This window comes from Pleurodeles waltl, chromosome 6 (genome assembly GCF_031143425.1).
Source record: "Pleurodeles waltl isolate 20211129_DDA chromosome 6, aPleWal1.hap1.20221129, whole genome shotgun sequence".
Classification (NCBI taxonomy): Eukaryota; Metazoa; Chordata; class Amphibia; order Caudata; family Salamandridae; genus Pleurodeles; species Pleurodeles waltl.
This window is the reverse complement of record NC_090445.1, coordinates 1,048,628,495-1,048,646,886: the sequence shown is the minus strand read 5'-3', so window position 1 is coordinate 1,048,646,886 and position 18,392 is coordinate 1,048,628,495. Positions and strand designations below refer to the sequence as shown.

Here is an 18,392-nt window from a genome sequence, read left to right as displayed (position 1 = left end):
ATTCTGTTAAATATCATCTATTTTTCTAAACCTGTGTGGCATATTTTTGTGGTGTCTTCACTGTGTTATTGTTTGATTTATTGCACAAACACTTTACACATAGCCTTTTAAGTTAAGCCTGACTGCTCAGTGCCAAGCTACCAGAGAGTGAGTACAGGATAATTTGGATTGTGTTGTGACTTACCCTGCCTAGGCCTGTGGTCACTACTTGGCCAAGGGTGTCTACCTCTTCCAACTAGATGCCCCATTTCTAACACCTTGGTATGACGTTTACAAGACAGCTGAGCTGGGCCCTACATAAAGAACTGGTGGAGATGAGGGCGACAGCAACAATTGGAGGCTTAGTCCCTAATATCTTTGGTTGCCGTCTTGGTCTCCCTTTTTGATAGCTTACAATGCAATGGTCCCTACTCAATGTCTCTACTGGGCTGAAGTGCTGTCTTTCAGTACAGAGGGAAGTTTGGAGAGATGTGAGAACAAGTGACTGAAAAAACGGTTAGCCCTCCCAAATAGTACAATGAACTAGCCAATAAGACTGGAGGCAACCTGCAGGCATGGAAATTGCTTTCCTTTAAAGCAGCCCTCCGATTTTGGGACAAATTCTGGTCCTGAGAGGGACAGAAGATATCTGCCTTTCGTGCTGCTGAGACAGGGAGGAGTGAGTTAAGTTGGGCAGTGTCGGTGAGGAAAAGATTAGCAGCTATTGGGAGGGCCTTAAAAATGGATGCATTTCAGATAACAGAGGCCTCCCATCTTTCGAAAGCTGATCTAAAAATGGCCAGTAGAAGAGAGTCCACACTGGCTGATGTGGAATATGTTGTATATGGTAGAATCTAGAGAACATAGGAGGGCATTTCCATACTTACCAGCACTTCCTGACATCCAGCTAGGCTTAAAATTCCGCTTAGCCTTGAACTTTTAAAGACTGAAACATTTGCTCTCTCAGATGCAGGGAATAATTGTACATGTGGTTTGCAGTATCAAAATTTTAATGATTATCTATTGAAAGTTAGCATTTCAACAGGTTTCGCCGATTGATTTTAAAGCCATTATTTATAAGATATGATATAAATCAACTTGATGAGGCACTTGCAATTTTGTTGACTATGGAATTTTTAGATGTTGCACGTGGCCTGGCAAATGTTTTAAAAATATGCTTGGATTAGTGACGAAACAGGTTTGGTTACGAGTGTACGTCAGATATTTTAGAGCTGGGGTGCATGGGGAGAAGTGTTTTTGTGAATTAATGTTGTGTATTGGTTCGGCCCTGTTTGATAAATACGGGAGGTGGAGAAAGGGGAGGCTTAATTTTAATGATTTTATTATTTAAATTGTATGTTTTAAAGACATGTGTCTAAACATTACTAAACTTGAACTGCTGCAGTACAGGCTGCTAACAGATTACTACAGATAATTAACATTTTCTATTTTAGTGCATACTGCTATTGGCTTCAGTAGTGTTTTAATACTGCTTTAAATCGGTCTTTAGGTGGTGTCATCACAAAAATTCTGTATTTTCTTACACTATCCTAACTAAGGAAACTGAATGCAGCAGAATGTGATTTGAAATATTCATACTGACATTGATTTTTACATGTAAACTTAATTTAATTATAGGGCTGCCTGGATACCAACTGAAGTATATGGTGGAACCTGCGTTTCTGAAACCTGGAGAACAACGTTGGTTTATACGCTATCTTGCTCTTCATAGTCTTCAGATTGACGTCTGGGATGGTGATTCCTTGCTTCTGATTGGATCTGCTGCAGTTGAAATTAAAGTAAATATTGTTTTATTAGTCATGTATAATTATTTATCTGCAAACTAGCCATTGCAGAGTGAATAGTTACAATATTTATAGAGTTCCGTTTCCCCTCAATGAGCACTGGCTTGTGTTTACAAAGATGGTCTGGATCTCCAGCTGTCTGCTTCTATTTAAGTTGAGGGACCAGCCTTAGAAGCTGAGTACTTGGCTTTATTTATAACAGAAAAAATTTCCTAAAAAAATATCAGGATGAGACCCTGGATTTTATTAACAGGCTTTCTAATTGCAGGGAGAAGGGTATTAGGGTAATAGGATTTGGAGAGTGGCGAGGAGGGTTCCTCTGCATCAATGTGTTGCACTGATATTGCCCGACACTGACTGAATAATTTGGCACACGGTCCAATCATTTTGTTTCCATTTTCCATATTTCAGGATTTTGTAATACTCTTGGAGCTGTGTCCAGTTATCTTAAAATTTAGACATATAGACATGTTTTGTGCTTTTTTCCGTCCTTTTTTATGGCAGGTAACCGGACCTATTTTGTAGGAATTGCAGCAAATGGATAAAGGCACTTATTAAAAATGTAATTCCAAGGATCCGTTATGTGGCATTTGGGGATTTAGCATGATATAAATGGGAAGCTTGCTGACGTTGAATTCTTAGAGCTGGTACTATCATGAACGGAACTTATGTCTCAGATACGTTTGCTTTCTGAAAGCTGAGGTGTCTCTCTGAGTGGGAACTAGCTCTCTTCTCTTGAAGCACTGGGACTCCTACTGGAAACTTCCACTGGGAAAAAAAAACACAGAATGCCAGGTCTTGCAGCAAATCTTTCAGACACAAGTCTTCTTTTCATAGAAGACCACAAGACATTTGCATAACAGTAAATGGTGGATGTTATGGCTGTTGTGCATTCAAAGACATCTAGCATCAACAAGAGCTTGTTTTTGTTAGCAGGGCTTGTTATTTCTTTGCAACCTACGGAGGCTGTTTTGCATGTCACAACAGTGTGAGGTTACATTATTATGCCTTCTCGCTTTTAAAGAAGCAGAGTCCAGACTTATTGTGCGATTCTAATAGTTTTTAGTTTCCGAAGGTGGTAGGCAAACAGCTTCTCTTTGTAACATGTCATAGCTCACCTGTACCTCTTTGGCGTTGGCTCGGTGTATGGCTTTATCATGCAAGGCTTTACTCTGCTTTGATAAGAAGTAGTTTACTTTAAACACTTTGTTTTCTATTGGGAACTCTGAACCTGGCGGGTGAGTCAGTTACAAACTGTTTCAATTTGCTGCACGCTCTTTTTTCAAAAGGAAACTGGTGATTTTTAGGCCCTGGCAGAAAGCCCGGTCAAGGACCGCCTACCATGCTTAAAGATATCTGCTGTATCTCTGGGAATCAGTTTCCCGAAACTGCTGCCGGCCCGGCTGTGGTGTGGAAGAGCTTTCAGAAAAACTAAATGCTCAGTATTACGCTATGTTCTTGTGGCATGTTCAACATTTGTTTCTTTTTCAGAAACAACCCCCTAAACTGGGATTTTGTTATTGAAAATCAGAAAAGAGGTCCGGGGTAAAAGGGAATTTTATCTTGCGCATAGAGGCCATTACTGCTTTTCACAGCCTGGTTCTACATGTCTTGCCTTGCATTCTTTAACAGGCCTGAGAACGGACGCTTTACCCCTGATGGATACTTCTAAATACAGATTTATCACCTTAGCACGTGGCCGGCTTTAGTGTTTGCGGCGCCCAGTACAACACTCATTTTTGACGCCCCTCCTCATAACCTGCTCCTCGGTTTTCCTAACTACCGATCGACAAAAGTGCCCCTCGTCTCTCCATAGCCCCTCTCTCACATACATTTCATTTGTTTTAAAGCACTGGTAAAGGCTGGCTTTATTAACAAGAATGTATATCTAACTTAACTAACTCTTTTTAGCAACATTAGGAATAGAGATTAAAAGACTGGGGCAAAAAAGATAGTGTTCTAACCTATTTTATGCAATTTGGATGACAGTTTGTAACAGTCACTGTTCTATATTAGAGTCGCATCTTATAAACTGCAGCAACAAAAAAAAACTCTGTGGCAAAAGCAGTGATCCACTCAGCTATCCACATAACATACAGATCTGTGATCTGCACAGTGCGTGTTCTTTTCAGCAGGCATATTAACCCGTTGTGCTACTTTATGGCGAGTCAAAACTGCCACCAGGTAAAACTCAACAATAATCACAAGAGTTATCTGCCTGAAAGCTGGACATACAAGGAACTTTGCAGCAGGTGTTTTTAATTTGTAAGTTATTGCTAAACACAGCGCCCCCTTTGAGGTCAGCACCCCCTCCACATGTCAGCACCCAATGTGGCCACACCAGTTGCACTGCCCTAAATCTGGCCTGCCTTAGGATACTGACCAGGCATCAGACTGGATACAGGATTTATTTCTTAGTAGTCCTCCATCGCACTACTAAGTGGCCCATTGTGGCTTCCCATTGGCTCTGTACTGTTGCAGAAGTGACAGAGTGGAGCTGCATTAAGGAGCCGCCCTTGAGCTCTGAAGTTAGTTTTTTTGTTTCACTTTCCACATTCTGCAGCTCCGAGGACACCACCCTGGCCCCAAACCCCATCCCCCACCAGGGTCAAGGCCCTCACACAGGAGACTACTGGGAAGGCAAGAGCTATTGGGACACAACCATCAGGGTTGATTCCTTTTACCATTGCTGTCCCTGGACCTGTCCTACAATGGGTCTTTACTGGGCAAAGTGTTGAAGGACCATGTTAGTAATTGGGTCTCTAGTTGGCTGAGGTATGCACCCTGTTCAAGTAAGGACCACCATCCTAGTCACGGTAAGTCAGTTACACAGTTTATATTAACCTTGTCTCACCCTTTGGTAGCTTGACACAGAGCAGGCAGGCATAACTTAAGAGTCAATGTGTAAAGTATTTGTGCAACCTACACACACCACAACAGCACAATGAAAACACCATAAATAGACTCCACACTAGGTTAGAAAAATAGAGAATATGTATCTGAGTAAAACAAAACCAAAAAGACAAAACTCCAATTAGTAGAAGTTGAGATATGAATATAATAGAAATAGTGCTTAGGAGTCACTAGCAGTCAATAGGTTACATGAGGTCTTCAGGGACTGGTGCAAATTCATTGTTAAGGCCAACTGCAATGAAGGGTAGGCCAGCTACAGAACCCACTTAGGGTCTGCTGAAACTACCCTTGATTGAGCAAAACACTGCCACCGATGTCACGGTGTCAGTATTTTCAACGCAGTTCGGTCACGGTGTTGTCGTCTGGCTCCACTGAAGTGAATGAGATATATTGTCATCGGTCCACGCAGACTGTGAATCCGCTGTCCTTGAACAGCCTCCGCGTCGGCATTGATGAAGTGTTGCAGCAGAATTTCTCACACTCTTGAGGTGATGTGTTGTTTTCTGCAGAAATCAGTTGCACAATTCACTTCTGAGGCCCAGCACTGGTGGGTTCACCTCAGGCAAGGGTAGGACTTACAGATGGCAGAGTCCAGCAGCACCAGGAGAGTTGCAGGCAGTCTTTGATATCCCTAAGACAGCGAACGAACAGGGGGCAAGACAGCAAACCCTTGGAGTCACTTTGGGTTCAGCAGGATGGGCCCAGTCCTTGTCATCAACAGGGCAGAGATCAGCAGGGCAGCTTAGCAAAGCAGAGAAGCAGTTCCTTGGAACAGTTAGTCCAGGCTAAGTGACAGTCCTTACAGCACAGCAGTCTTTACTCCAGCAGAGTTATTTCCAAGTCCAGAAGTGTACTCATTTGGTACGGTTAGAAACCCAGTACCTATACCCAAATGTGCCTTTGAAGTGGGGGTGACTTCAAAGGAGCTCATTGAAGTGTACAGGAATCCTTTCTTCCTAGTCCTAGCTCCAGACTACCAGTAGGGGGTAATCAGCCCTTTGCGTGGGGACAGGCACTTTCTTTGTGAAGTGTTAGTGTTAGCTCCCCTCAACCCTTCTAACCCAGGAAGGCTCATCAGAATGCAGATAAATCCTTTGTCTTATTCACCCTTCCTTTGTTTGTAGCTGTCTAGAGGGAATGCACAAAGTATAGCTATCACCTAGCCCATATGTGTATTGGAGACAGGCTGCAAGGCACAAAGAGCAGCAAAAGCAGGGAAATGTCCACTTTCTAAAAGTGGCATTTCTAAAACAGTAATGTTAAATCACACTTTACCAGTAAAGAGGATTTATCATTACCATTCAAATGATATGAAACATGTAGTCCTAATGCTGGCCTGTGCCAGGAGTGGGCCTCACAGTAGTGTAAGATGACTCCTTAAAAGTACATGTCCTGTCTTGTACGTACGTAGCACCCTGCCCTATGGTTCAACTAGGGCCTACCTTAGGTGTGATTTATATGTAATAAAACTGGAGTTTAATGCTTGGCAAGAGGTTTCAAGTGCCAAGTCAAAGTGGCAGTGAAACTGCACACACGGGCTCTGCAATGGCAGTCCTGAGACAGGTTATAAAGGCTACTTGTGTGTATGGCGCAATCAGTGCTGCAGGCCCACTAGTAGCATTTAATTTACAGGCCCCCGGGTACATGGCATATCACTTTACAAGGGACTTACAAGTACATTAAATATGCTGATTGTGGATACACCAATGTTACCATGTTCAGGGGAGAAGCACATGCAGTTTAGCGGTGGTCAGCAGTGGTAAAGTGCTCAGAGCCCTAAGGCCAACATAAAGAGGCAGCAAAAACAGGAGTTATGGGGCAAAAGGTCTGGGGGAAGACCAACCTAAGGCTGCCAGGTCTACCAGGCATGCACTTAGTCTCCATGTTAGATTCCACTTTTTATCTTGACATAGCTTTCTAATGGTGACTTTTTATATATTATCCTCTAACTCAAGAATATGCTACATATACATTTATTCTTGATAGGCACCGTTGTCCACTAGTCTACATATGTATTCAAGAGTCCTACAATGAGAACTCAGTGCCCTTGTTTTTTTTCCTATGCTCATTAGAAGACACCCTGTTTATGCTGGACAAACCAAAGAAGCTGTTCTGCACCTCTGCCACAGTGGGATATGGACAGTATTCTTTTACATAAACAGCATCCATGCTAGGTTCACTGAGCGGTGCAGTTTATGCTGAGATTATCATGGAATCGCTATGAACTGTGACTGAGCTGCAGCCTAACTCACTCCAACCTTCAGCCAGTAAGGAAGATAGCTGTACATTTAGACAGACTTCCTGGCACATAAGACCAAGGTATGGAGGTTCGACTATCCCAATAGATCTGGCAGAGTGCACTCCCGCTATGCTCTCTTTAGAATAGTATTAGTAACAAATTAGAGTGAGGTAACATTAGTAACAACATGGTTGAATTTGTATTTATTTTTGACCAGTCTAATAATGCTTATTACAACTATGTGTCTCATTTGTTTAGTCATGACAGCTCAGGTTTTCTTTACAAGAATACTATAATTTCAATAAATGTTTTGAAAATGAATTTATCTCTTTTGTTAATACCTTGGGCATGCAGTAGTAACAAACAAAATAATTAGATCTGTTTCCACTAAATCCTTGGGAATCAGAGTGGTCATGTGCCAGTTTATCAGTAACTTTTATTACCCTGGTCAGGCTAGGGGATTAGGTGTGGTCTTGTGAGTTAGCCAAAACAAATCAACATTTATTATATGTATGTAGGTTAAGTATCTACATTGTGAAGTTCTTCCTGATACTCAAAGGAACCATGTAACAAAATACATTACTTTCCATGCTTTCCTTTGAGTGGTGGCAAGGGCAAGCCGTCGCAGGCTTCTTAGGGAGGTTAGTGTGGGGGTGGGGGGGTGGGGGTAGGTGAGGTTCAGTAATCATCACCACCTTCCAGCAGCTCATTAAGATCAATGTCCAGCTAAGTGTTTCTCTTTGTTTAAAAGACATGTACTTCATTACCCAGAAAACATAGAACTCAACTATACATACAATAATTAAAGGATACCTGAGTTACAGTAATAAATCTTTATGCTTCTAGGGGCCCTTTCCGACTAGCTCAGCTAATCTGCCGCCTCTCCATTGTGGATCCCCCCCCACCCTTTCTATGGGTTCCCCTCTCCCAGAATTTGAAATACTGGCTATGGGTTAGGTCATGCACCTCTCAGGTCACTCAGTCTTTGGACCTGATCCTGACCCAAAATCAAACATTGACAGTGATGCAGTCACACCTGCCACTTGTGGCCCACAAGGGCCAACTGCTGGCACATTTCCCAGTTTAGCAAGGGCCTAGCATATGGGCATACAGCTCCAGGTGCTGTGGTACTTACAATGGGGACAAATGATGATGATTGTACTGCCTGGCCCTGCAGAACTGTAATTCTTTCTAGGCAGTTGCTTAGCGAATCTTTGTCAGACAGACCATATGCCAGGGTCTAGTACTGCAGTCTCTTTCATGATCTGCTCCTCCTGCAGGGTTAACGCTTCCTTCCCTCACTCAGAAGAAGGCTATCTCGGCATCCAGCACAGCCAACGAATTCCTCCTTGATATCAAACTCCAGGCGATGTTCTTCATCTAAGAGAGTGGGCTGTCAGTGTGACAGCAACCGATGGCAGCTTAGCAGTCCCTGAGAAATATGTGGAGTGCTCCCTTCTTGTAGAAGAGACCACAACAACAAACACAGATTGGTCTTGAAGACCTTTATACCAATTTCACTGACAGAGGGTGTATAATTTTAAGTTTACTTCCCTGGAGCTGGTTTGGGTTGGTTCCCCTTTTAGGTGTTTGGGACAGGCTATCTTCCTAACCTGGCCTTTGTCTGCAATGATGCCCTGCCCAGCAGGACAGTCTGCAGGTGAAATGCCCACCATAGAAGTACAAGGAGGTTTGAGCAGACTGAACCAAGCTATTTATTAGTCTTTACAGAGAGACCAGGAAGAGAGACAATAATTGTTGCCCCTCCCAAGGACTAATTTCCCTAACAACAGATACTGCATGCCTCTCCCTGCACCCTTTGCCGTTTAACAGGAGCTGCTGTCAGTGTAATTTACAGCCAAGCATATCAGGAAGGCCCTGGCACTTTTAAATAAAGCCTGTCTACTCTTTCCTCACTATAATGTCTGGTGTTCCTCCCTCCCATCTAGGACATTTCAGCAATGCATGCATGCTGTTTGGCGAAAGCAACTTCTCCTCCATCGTGTTCCCTAGTCTAGGCTGTGGACTTCCAACATAGGCTCATGAAAGGCACATTATCAACCATAGCAGAGGAACTTAAATTGAATGGGAATGTAAGCACACATACTGATTGAGACTTCTAGCCGCAGATTCCTCATCTTTTGAATTTTCCCCAGGTGTCTGAATGGAACCGAAAACGTTTCCATAGTACCTCTATGCACCCAAAGGTGGTTCCCTGAAGCTCCATATTGATGACATTCTGCTCTGGAAATGATGTGCAGAGCCTATATATGTGCCACTCCTGTGCCCTGAAATCAATTCCTTTCTTTCCAACCTAGTAGAGGCGGATCCATAGCCTGTCTCTCAGGGACCCTTTGCCTACAAATGGCAAGGGATGCCACTCCCTAAAACGACAGGTTTTAAGCCCTGTCGGGATTGTCGCAAACAGATGTCTGTGGCGAATCCCCACCAGATGTGCCTGTGGTGTTAAGTCATGACTCCAAGACCTGCAGAGATTGTCCGTCAATGAACCTGGGGGCCATTAGGGAATGCAAACAAACCTTTACATCACAGGATCAGCGCCGCAGAGACACTTTTCCCCTCAGCCCCAGAACCAATGCTGCTTCCAGTGCCCACCACCACACCAGGTCAAGGTATGCAAATGTCAACCCCCACTGCCCAAATTTGTGGCTTCCATTGTCCTTTCCAACCACTGTCTCAATGATAGTCTGACATTAACCTACATCGCACCCAAATCAAACTAAGTTTTTGGCTGTGGCATTACCTCAAGGCAGACAAAATTCTACCCACTCCCTTTTTGGAACTGACTCCGACCTTGATGGTGCCCAGGGTTATGAGTTTGTTCAGCCCTATATAGAGGGTATTTAATATGAGCACTAGTGGGCTGGATACCTCCCCAGAAACAGCCCTCTTTCTCTCATCCTGGTCCAGCAATGTGAAAATCAGCCTCCTACATGCTGATTATGCATAGGGTGTCAGAAGTGCTTGACCTCCACCTTCCCACCATGGAAGTGGAAACAAATGTACTGACCGAAGACCTGCAGCCTGGCTGGGCTACTTCTGAGTCTCATCTTGCATCAAATGAGTCTTTGACATGTACCTTTCTAGGGGCTTGGGCTAAGCCTTGTATTGGTCTTCCAGTGAACCATTAGGTTGCCAGATGCCACTGTCTTTTTGTCCCAGCATCCCTCTCCAGGGAGTCTTATGGTGCAAGCTTCTACTAGTCGGACTAACACTGACAATTTCCAGACAGCTCCCCCTGATTGGAAATCTAAGAGAGCTGAGACGTTTAAGAAGAAAGAAGAGGTTATTCTCCTCAGCTTGGCCCTGCGATAATTTAATGCCTCCTGCCTGCTGGGTGCTACTCCCATGCATTTTGGGACTCAATGGCACAAGTCCTCCCCAGAGTTCTGGAAGACCGTTTTTTGTTGTGGCTTGGACATCACCAACTCTGTTGGAGGGCCATAAGCACAAGTATCACCATTTGCCTCCATGCATAACTTTGATCCACTGGGTTTTCGGGCGATGTCCATGCCTCACTGATGGACATGCTGTTTGGTGGTACCCACTTGTTTCGGGACAAGGCTGACTCTTCCCTTGAGTGCTTCAAGGAGGGTAGGGCTACGGCTTGCTCTCTCATCCTCTCTATCCAGCCACACCAGCAGCGCAGTTCCACTGGTCCTTTCGTGGCTTCGGTCACGGCATTCCCTACAGTCAGTGTATCCCATCCGTGTAGGGACCCCAGCAGATTTGCAGGAGTCTACTGCCCCTGCAGCCAAGGTCAGCATGCCACCCAGTACACCACCCCTCCCGCAGTCTCACCTGACAAACCTCTTTAGTGTATCCTCACATGGTTATTGCCACCCGGTGGGAGGCAGAACCCACTGATTCTCTGGGCGGGCAGTCTTCACATGGCCAATGGCTATAGATAGGGTGCCAGGGAAAGACATAGGTTATGGATGCTACTTCCACTACTTTCTGGTTCCCAAGAAGGGGGAGATCTTGAGCCCATTTGGGATCTTCACCTTCTCATTCTCGTAAGTAGAAATTCAAGATGATCACCCTGGTCCAGGTCTTGTCTGTCCTCAACCTTGGAGACTTAATTGTGGTATTGGATCTGCAGGATGCCCATTTCCATATTCCTGTCCTGTTGCCCCTTCATCTGTACCTGTTGTTTGTGGTGGGAAAGGAGCATTTTCAGTTTGCTGTCCTACTCTTTGAACTCACCAACCCCCCTTATGTGTTTACAAAAGTGATGGCCATAGTGTCAGCATACCTTCGGAGTTTGGGGATGCCAGTCTTCTCTTACCTTGATATTTGGCAGTTGAAGGCGGACTTACCCTAGGCAGTTGTCGAACGGCTATGGCGAACCTCCTGTCATTTTTGGGGTTTACCGTAAACGTGCCAAAGTCACACCTGACTCATTCTCAGATGCCCCCTTCATTGGGCTGTGGTTTGGGTGTGTGCCTATCCTCGGTAAGAGTGTCCAGGACATTCAGGCTTCTATCCAGATATTTCAGTCTGGGTCCCTCTTTATTTAAAACGGGAAAATATATTTCCCCTTTGTTGATACCTCAATGGGAGTTCAACCTTGTCCCTACATATCTGATGTTTACCCCATTCGAGCTGCTCCACAGTTGTCCTTTACAGCTCTTTACCATGAAAACTGTGTTCCTGTGTGAGTGAGCTCCTGGCTCTGTGTGTTCCTCCACCATACACCACCTTCTTGCCTGATAATCTGGTTCGGCATACTAGGGCATTCTTTCTCTTGAAAGGTGTGACACCATTACACGTCGGCCAAACCATCACCCTGCCGGCATTCTGTGCTTCACGGTACTCCTCTAAGTAGGAGGAAAGGATTTATCGCTTGCACCCTAAGAGAGCGCTCAGCTTTTACATTGATTGCACCAAAGATCACCGGGTGAACAATCAGCTCTTTGTGGGGTTTGCCAGAGTGAGAAACGTCAAGGTTGTGCAGCTGCGTACAAACTCACACTGGATCGTGCTCTGCTTTAAGATCTGCTACATACTGGTCCAGAAGCAGCCAGCAGAAAGACTGCATACCCTTTCCACCTGGGCCTACTAGTTAGCATGTGGAATCACTGTCCCAAACATATGCCAGGCAGCTGTATGGATGCCCCTCAATACATTCATGAAGCATTAACGTCTGGACAGCCACATCTGCAGATAAAGGCTGTTTGCCTGCTAAGTCCTGCAGGACTTTCTGGTTTGAGTTCTTCCACAGTCCTAATCCCATTAGGTACTGCTATGGTATCTGTTCAAAATGGGGGGAATCTGTGGCTAGAGGTCTCTCTCAGTAGAACAAGTTTCTTACCTTTGGTAACACTCTTTCTGGTAGAGACTGTCTAGCTGCAGATTGTTCACATACTCTCCGTTCCTCCAGATTCTGTGTTTGGACTCTACTTTTAATAAGATTCCAAGCCTAGGAATCTGTGCACTATTTACTGAATTGTTTTTCGGGGTACGCATCTGGTAGCACAGACAGTCTCAAAAGCAACTGACGTAAGTGCACAGGAGTGGCTTCTATATCAGCCACCCAAAGATTAGTGTGTGACATAACCAAAAATAAAAAAAGGGCCACAGGTACATGAAGTTCAGATATGCTGGGCACAGGACACAAACTTACATCAAGCAGGGGACATTCCTGTCCCAGCATAGGACACAGCCATTTTTTTGCTATGGTCGTAACATAATGGGGGTCATTCTGACCCTGGCGGCCGGTGGCCGCCAGGGCCACCGACCACGGGAGCACCGCCAACAGGCTGGCGGTGCTCCCACGAGCATTCTGACCGCGGCGGTTCAGCCGCGGTCAGAAGCGGCAAGTCGGCGGGCTCCCGCCGACTTACCGCTGCTCGGGGGAATCCTTCATGGCGGCGCATGAGGATTCTGACAGCCCCTACCGCCATCCTGTTCATGGCGGGAAACCCGCCATGAACAGGATGGCGGTAGGGGGTGCCGCGGGGCCCCTGGGGGCCCCTGCCGTGCCCATGCCAATGGCATGGGCACGGCAGGGGCCCCCGTAAGAGGGCCCCGCAAAGTATTTCAGTGTCTGCCTTGCAGACACTGAAATACGCGACGGGTGCAACTGCACCCGTCGCACCCCTGCAACTACGCCGGCTCAATTCTGAGCCGGCGTCCTCGTTGCAGGGGCATTTCCTCTGGGCCGGCGGGCGCTCTTTTGGAGAGCGCCCGCCGGCCCAGAGGAAATGTCTGAATGGCCGCCGCGGTCTTTTGACCGCGGTGCGGTCATTTGGCGGCGGTACTATGGCGGACGGCCTCCGCCGTCCGCCATAGTCAGAATCACCCCCAATATAATTGTAAGGAATCCATATGGTTTGCAACTTCTTTCTTTCATAACATCCTTCCTAGGCATGCAAGAAGATACTTAGACTATTTCTAGAAATGGCCATTTGTTATAAGTTCTGAGAAGTGGAAGTTGGACAGTTTGTTTTATCACTTAGTGATTTGTGAATCAGTAGCAAAAGAGTCAATTTTGATATTGAATACTCTTGCACATCAGATTACTGTGAAGATAGGTTTGTCTCCACAGTAATCTAAACCTAAAAGTAACAGTTCTGAAGAGAATAACAGCATGGTGCAATTTCCCCACATAACTTCCTGAATGTATGTATTAATGAAAAATAAAGGATCTGAATGTGTATGGTTTTTGTATAACGTGAACTAGCTGAAATGCAGTGCTGCGTTTAAAGCTACAGTCGATGAATGATTGGAATCAGCTGCTGGATTTTGAGAGTGAAAATGGACTACTACTATGTAGTATTCTTTAAGTACATATGAGGTCAGGTCTTTTGTATTTTGGAGGTAGGTTTTAGGTGGTCCTGATTGGTACAGTGAAATGGATTTGTATGGTGTTTGGTTACTCCACCTGGAGTGTCCCCGCCCATCTCAGCCATACGTGAACACTGTTCCAAATCTTTGGTGTATTAATTAAAAAGACCTTCTTCCTTATTGTTTTTTTGTTATCCTTTATTTTTAAAATTCATTTCCATTGTGGAGGTGCTCTGGCTGCAGGTGTACTGAAACCCATCTGCGATGGTGTATTGTCAGCCAGATTGATGGGGGTGCTTGTAGTGCTGGCTATGTAGCAGTGACGGCCGATAATTTTAGGAGGGAGGGGGCAGACGGGACACACAAGCACACATGTACATACACACATTCATTCTCACATGCATGCACACACATTAATGATCAAATATTCAAACATACACACACGCACGTAGCAAACAGTCATTTAAAAAAAACACACACTTACGTTTAGCCCTGCCTCAGAGGTCCCATGAGGGTTGGGACTGCTGCCTTCCCTCACTGGCTCACCTAAGATAAGCCAATGAGGGAAGGCAGCATTCCCAACTTGTCACAGAGTGGGATGTGGTCAGTGAGACTGCTGACCCCACCTCACTCTGTGACGAGGTGTCACTGATTGACATTCAGCCCTGAGGCCTTCAAGGCCTGAAACTGAAGTGCCCAGGTTTTGAAGCAATCAGTGACGTTCCCCCACGTCATGAGGGGGATGACCTTGAGGTACTTTTGCTAGGCTGAAGGGGTTACGTCCACAGGACTGTGACTTCTTCAGCCCAGCAATATTCAGCTCAGGCCACCAGGAGCCAACACAAATAGCGTATGTCTTACTCCTGGCTTCCTGACCTGAAAATGAAGACTGTTTGTCAGGCTGACCTTTGCTCAGCCTAACAGACACTCTTCCTGAGGGGCAGAGGTGGGGGGCGTGGCCCCACAGCTGCTATGTAAAGTGATGCAACTGCTTTTGAAGATGATACAGACTTACAGTGGGTGCCAAAGAAGTTCCATCAGGGTGGGGGGCGACATGGTAGGGTGACAAGAATTTTAAAGACCAAAACCAGGACATTTCCCAAAAATAGAAGGTCTACAATTTTACTTCAACCGAGCGCACAGAATGACAGGGCTCACCAGCATAAAATTACAGAAGAGGCACAAAGAAGATTAATAAAATGCAAATTTTAAAGCCAGCATAATGTCTGTTAATTACATTGCTTTCTGATCACACCTGCCAACTATCCCAACTTTGGAAAACAAACAAAAGTCGACCCTCTCTAAAATCGGGACATGAGCTAAATGTCTCGAAATCTACTGGGCTATTGTCGAGTCTGGGAGAGTGTGGAACAGAGCATTTCTACAATCCAGATGCAAGAGCAAGGGGTTTGAACGGTAGTTCTGAAGTTGCTCTCTGGGAGGGAAGGTTTCAATACATATAGTAGTGAGAGCTACTTAAAGGCCCGTCTTGGACTTCTTTACGACGAGTTACTTGAAGATATTTTAATCTGCGTTTAGTCAATGAGACAGGGTGCAGGTTAGACTCAGTGAAGTACTAGAATTATATTTAAATAGCTGTCCTCAGTAGTAGTATTGAGTATTTGAATTTAAGATTACATTTTGTCTCTAAAAGATAAGGGAATACACGCAACAATTTAAAGCTGACGTGGAACATGAGTAATTGACGAAACAAATCTAATCCTTTTAATTTTTTTCATGGACATTGGGTAACAGAATTTAATATAAAACTACATAGTATTCAACTTGAGAAAGCAGTAGAAACTGTGCATCACCATTGGTTTTTAACCTGTTATCAGAATATTTGAACACTGATGATTAAAAGGAAAAGTGTGATGATTAATGCAGTACATGCCACAGAAGAGGTGCCTTTTTATGTCACTCTTGTTGCTGGTAACAATCAGGCGATTCACTGTAATTCAGAAAAAAATAAGCTTTCAAAATGTTTTGATACAAGACTGTAAATGATTAGATTAGCTTCCAGAAACGCAAATTGATTTAGAAATCCTTTAACTAAACAATCTGGTAACATTTCTCAGTAAAAGGCATACTCTGTCACCGGGCAAATTTAAACAGCCTTACACTTTAAACGTTATTGAAAGCTATGACTCCTGCACCAAAGGGCTGCGCAGAAAGAATTCTAGTAGTATCTTGACATCGTGCATTACTACAAGGGAACTATATTGGAGCCATCATTCAGCCACAGAGAGATTTACACAAACAAAATGTGGTGAGGGAAATCATCAGTCTCTAAACAATGTGGCCAGGTTCTCTCATATGTTTCTGTCATAAGAATAAGCAGAAGGTTTCCTAAAATAAACATGTAATTGTGGATTGAAGTCAGACAAAATCTTATTGGCGGTTAAATCATATCAACAGTGGTATACAGTTTGTCAAAAATGTTATTATTTGCAAATTGTTGCAGCTGGATTCCTGTTTACTGTCCCTGAATTTTAAGCTGTCTTTACCACAACTGTAGATTATTACTGATGATGTATTATGTACTTAAGCAGTTTTCTCAGAGGGCATACTTGTTATGTGATAACTGAGGAAATATAATTATTAACTTCCTTACTGTTGGAGTTCTGGACGTATGTGCAACTGCAAAACAGTTTCTGGAGTTACCTTCATCTTTATCCATTTCACCTTGATTTTTCCCCCCCAAAAAAAAGGTTTTATTAATTTTTTTGTAAAAACAGAGGAAAATAAAAAGTTGCCATGTAAGGTGGTTGTTCCTCGATAGTGGATTTGAGAAGATGGTGATTTCCTATGAAATAGGGTAGGGAGTGAAGGAGAGGATACAGGAAAACTGAGGTAGGGAGACCAAAGGGGAGAAGACAGGCTGGCTGGACGAGCTGATTGATTCGAGAGACTATGTAGAATCATCTCGGGTGTGGCGGAGCAGGAGTGCAATCTGAGGAGCTGGAAATGTAGTGCCATGCACATGTGATAGTCAGAAGGAGGACCGTTTTCCACTTGGGATCCGAGTCTATGATTTAGCGGTGAGTGCAAGAGGGTACCCAAAGAACGCAGCTGGGAGCACCTATGGGTAAAGGTAGAAACTGGTTATGTGCCATGTGGGCGGCAAGTGGAGCACATTGTCGGCCTGTTGAAGAAGGTGCAGTTATGGCGGGGAGATGTTAACAAGAATGTGGAGAGGATGTGGTGTAACAGCCAGAGCTGCTGACTTTAGACCTGGGGAACCAGGTTCGAGTCTCTGCATTGGTTCAACATCCTGTGATTATGGGCAAATCACTTAATATCCCTCCCTGCGCCTACCAAAAATTAATTTGTTCTTGTGTAACATAACTGGTGTGCAAGTAAAGCGCTCCAATACGTCAAGTTTGCGCTATATAAAACCGCAAACAAAAACAACCTCTAGCTCCGGGAATTTGGGCAGCAGAGCATCCCATTCCATTGCAATGGGGTGTTCGTGAGTCCCTTGGATTCTTTCCTGTGGAGTGCAGTGCTTTTAGCCTCAGCCCAAGCTAGGAGAGTTTCAACTTTGCGGGGCTTGGAGTTGGTCAGCCTGCCAGTGTCATGCATGAAGTGGCCTCGATCCGCCAACTCTCAGGGTGCTACAAGCAGCCTATGGCAAATGCCTCGCTATTGTGGAGTCAACTGCACGAGTTGGGTGTTGATTGCCATCCAGATGTATGTAACACGCCCATCAAGGGCGCAACTAGACCCACACTTTTTGGGGGGGGATGGTGCTAAGATTTTGAGTTGTAGGGGCAGAGTAATCTTCGGAGCCCATGATAAAATTACTCATTGGGGACAACAGTTTAACACTGTTGAATGTTGCATTTTAACGCACATTGAAGCAGTAGACCTTGTCTATGGAATGATGTGTTCTATTTTCCAGGACAATCAATGGAAAATTAAATATTCTAAAACACACTGGGCCCTTTTGATTGAGTCTCAGCATAAACAATTGCTCTTTCACACTGTGTTTACAAGCATACAATGGCTTTGAAATATTTGCAAGATAGGATGTCAGTACACAAGACAAACAATCTTACTGTCATGGGCAGGATGCCTAATGTTCAGGCACCATTAGCACACTGGTTGCAGAACTGCAATGCTTGGTAAGGCACAGTAACCCTGCGTTCCAGCTCCTCAAATATTCGTGGTTTCATACTCCCATGGTCTAAAATGCAACACACATTTGAAAAGATGTTAGCAGTACTTCAACACGAAACACCATAACCTATTGGTAAGTGTAAGTATCCATGGTGCTGCCACAGCAAAGACAAGCTACCCAAACTTGCAACATAACAATGAACATTAGAAGGAGCAGAATATAAAATAGTTTTTCTTTTTCAAGGACCGTCCCTGCTAACCTTTCTTTCTGCCTATGACCTCCTCAAACCTGACATTTCTAAGCCTGAGGGTCTCTGTCCTCCTAGTGGCCCCACTGTCTCTCCCTCTTTAGCTGTTTGCCCCACAAAATGTCCTAGGTAGGATCAGAAGAAGTAGTCACATTGTTGACACTCTGGAGAAGATGGACAGTCTCCAAGCTCTCACTGCCTGCCCTGGTAGACAGTGCACTAAGCTCCAAATCTGCCACCTCACACACATATATCTGCACTTGCATGCTACACATT

General features: G+C 44.6%; 1 protein-coding gene across 1 annotated transcript in view; it reads left to right on the top strand.

Moving 5' to 3' along the window:
* Window positions 1–18,392, top strand: part of NPHP4 (nephrocystin 4) — a 952,546-nt gene that overhangs the window by 655,316 nt on the left and 278,838 nt on the right. The window contains exon 17 of the mRNA XM_069239971.1: window positions 1,618–1,778. Coding sequence (XP_069096072.1) covers window positions 1,618–1,778 — 161 coding nt within the window. The remainder of the gene's footprint in view (window positions 1–1,617; window positions 1,779–18,392) is intronic.